This window comes from Perkinsus marinus (genome assembly GCF_000006405.1).
Source record: "Perkinsus marinus ATCC 50983 genomic scaffold scf_1104296969548, whole genome shotgun sequence".
Taxonomy (NCBI): Eukaryota; Perkinsozoa; order Perkinsida; family Perkinsidae; genus Perkinsus; species Perkinsus marinus.
Genome location: NW_003202793.1, coordinates 1 through 1310, shown reverse-complemented (window position 1 = coordinate 1310; position 1310 = coordinate 1). Strand labels below are relative to the sequence as shown.

General features: G+C 45.8%; 1 protein-coding gene across 1 annotated transcript; it reads left to right on the top strand.

Moving 5' to 3' along the window:
* Positions 1-139: 139 nt before the first annotated feature.
* Pmar_PMAR010836 (hypothetical protein) lies at positions 140-1234 on the top strand (the record flags this gene model as incomplete). The annotated part of the gene is made up of 1 exon (XM_002767914.1): positions 140-1234. The coding sequence occupies one exon, from the start codon at positions 140-142 to the stop codon at positions 1232-1234; it is 1095 nt and encodes a 364-aa protein (XP_002767960.1).
* Positions 1235-1310: the final 76 nt, after the last annotated feature.

Here is a 1310-nt window from a genome sequence, read left to right as displayed (position 1 = left end):
CAGTGATAAGATTGCTCCACTAGGTCGTGTATCTACTGAAGTACCATGGCGAAGTCAAGACCGTCCTGGTTTCAACTTTCACTACGCGGCTAAACGTGGTCTAGCCTCTATAGCTCGTCTAGATTCTAAACAGCAATCTATGTTTGAGGATGCCCTTTCACAACTTGTCGATAGGGGTTTCTGTTCGATTGTCTGTGATCTACGGTCAACTGGTTTGAAGAAGCCAACTAGAGCTATGTGTCAAGCAGCTTGGTCTACGTTGGTCAAGGGTACTGCCAATGAGGGTTCTCCTGTTCCTCTGGCGGAACATTACACTCCTTCACATCTAGTGTATCGCCATCTACATCCTACTACACCGTGTAGGGTGGTGTTCGACTTTAGAGACCTAAACCGCTTCTCTAATCGTGGTGGCTATCCTCAGAACTCTCTAGCCGGTTGCCTCCTTGCTATTCGATCCTATGAGTATTTCATAGCTGGAGATCTATCTAAGGCATTCTGTAGAATGTCCTCTAGTATTAAGGATGTTCCATATGTTGGCTACACTTGTATCGGACCATACATTGTTCTATGGTCCCGTGTAGCCTTTGGCTCTACAGCAGCGCCTAATCAACTTGACGCTTCTATGGAAGATGTGATTAATGAGATCAAGGCATTGTCCAAGCTGGCTTCTACAGTTGAAGCTCCGGTTACTCGTCTATGTGATATTGAGCCTCATTTGGTTGAGCGTTGTCTACTGAGATCTAGCACTGAGGCCTTCTCCTATCTACAGGGTTGTCCACCGGTCCCCAAGGAGATCACACTGATCAAGTTTGTCGATGATGTCTATACCGGTGGATCTAACAAGTCTAGAGTTACATCAAGCTATGACTTCATTACCTATATCTCTAATGGTCACGACTTCGTCATTGAACCTAAGAAACGTTTTAACAGTTGGGAGCCTGTGATGGTCAACGATGTCGAAGAACGACGCCATCTACTTGGTTATGACTATTCTGCTGTCGAGGATTCCTTCTACCCTACTTTCAGTGGTGGTCAACTTCAAGGGAATCCTATGACCAAGCGACAGTCTTGTGCGGTACTGGCAAGCTTCTACGATCCATTAGGTCTAATAGTGGAGCACGATATGTCTGCGAGATCTATCTGGCGTAGTATCAACAAGTCCACTACTGAGTGGGATTCAACTATACCTTCTAGTCTCAAGGATGAAGTCTGTACGTGGGCACACTATCAATGAGATTGGTCAAGTCTATGCCAACACCACGCTATATCTCCTTCGACTCCCCTCTAGTATTAAGCACTGACGCTTCCAA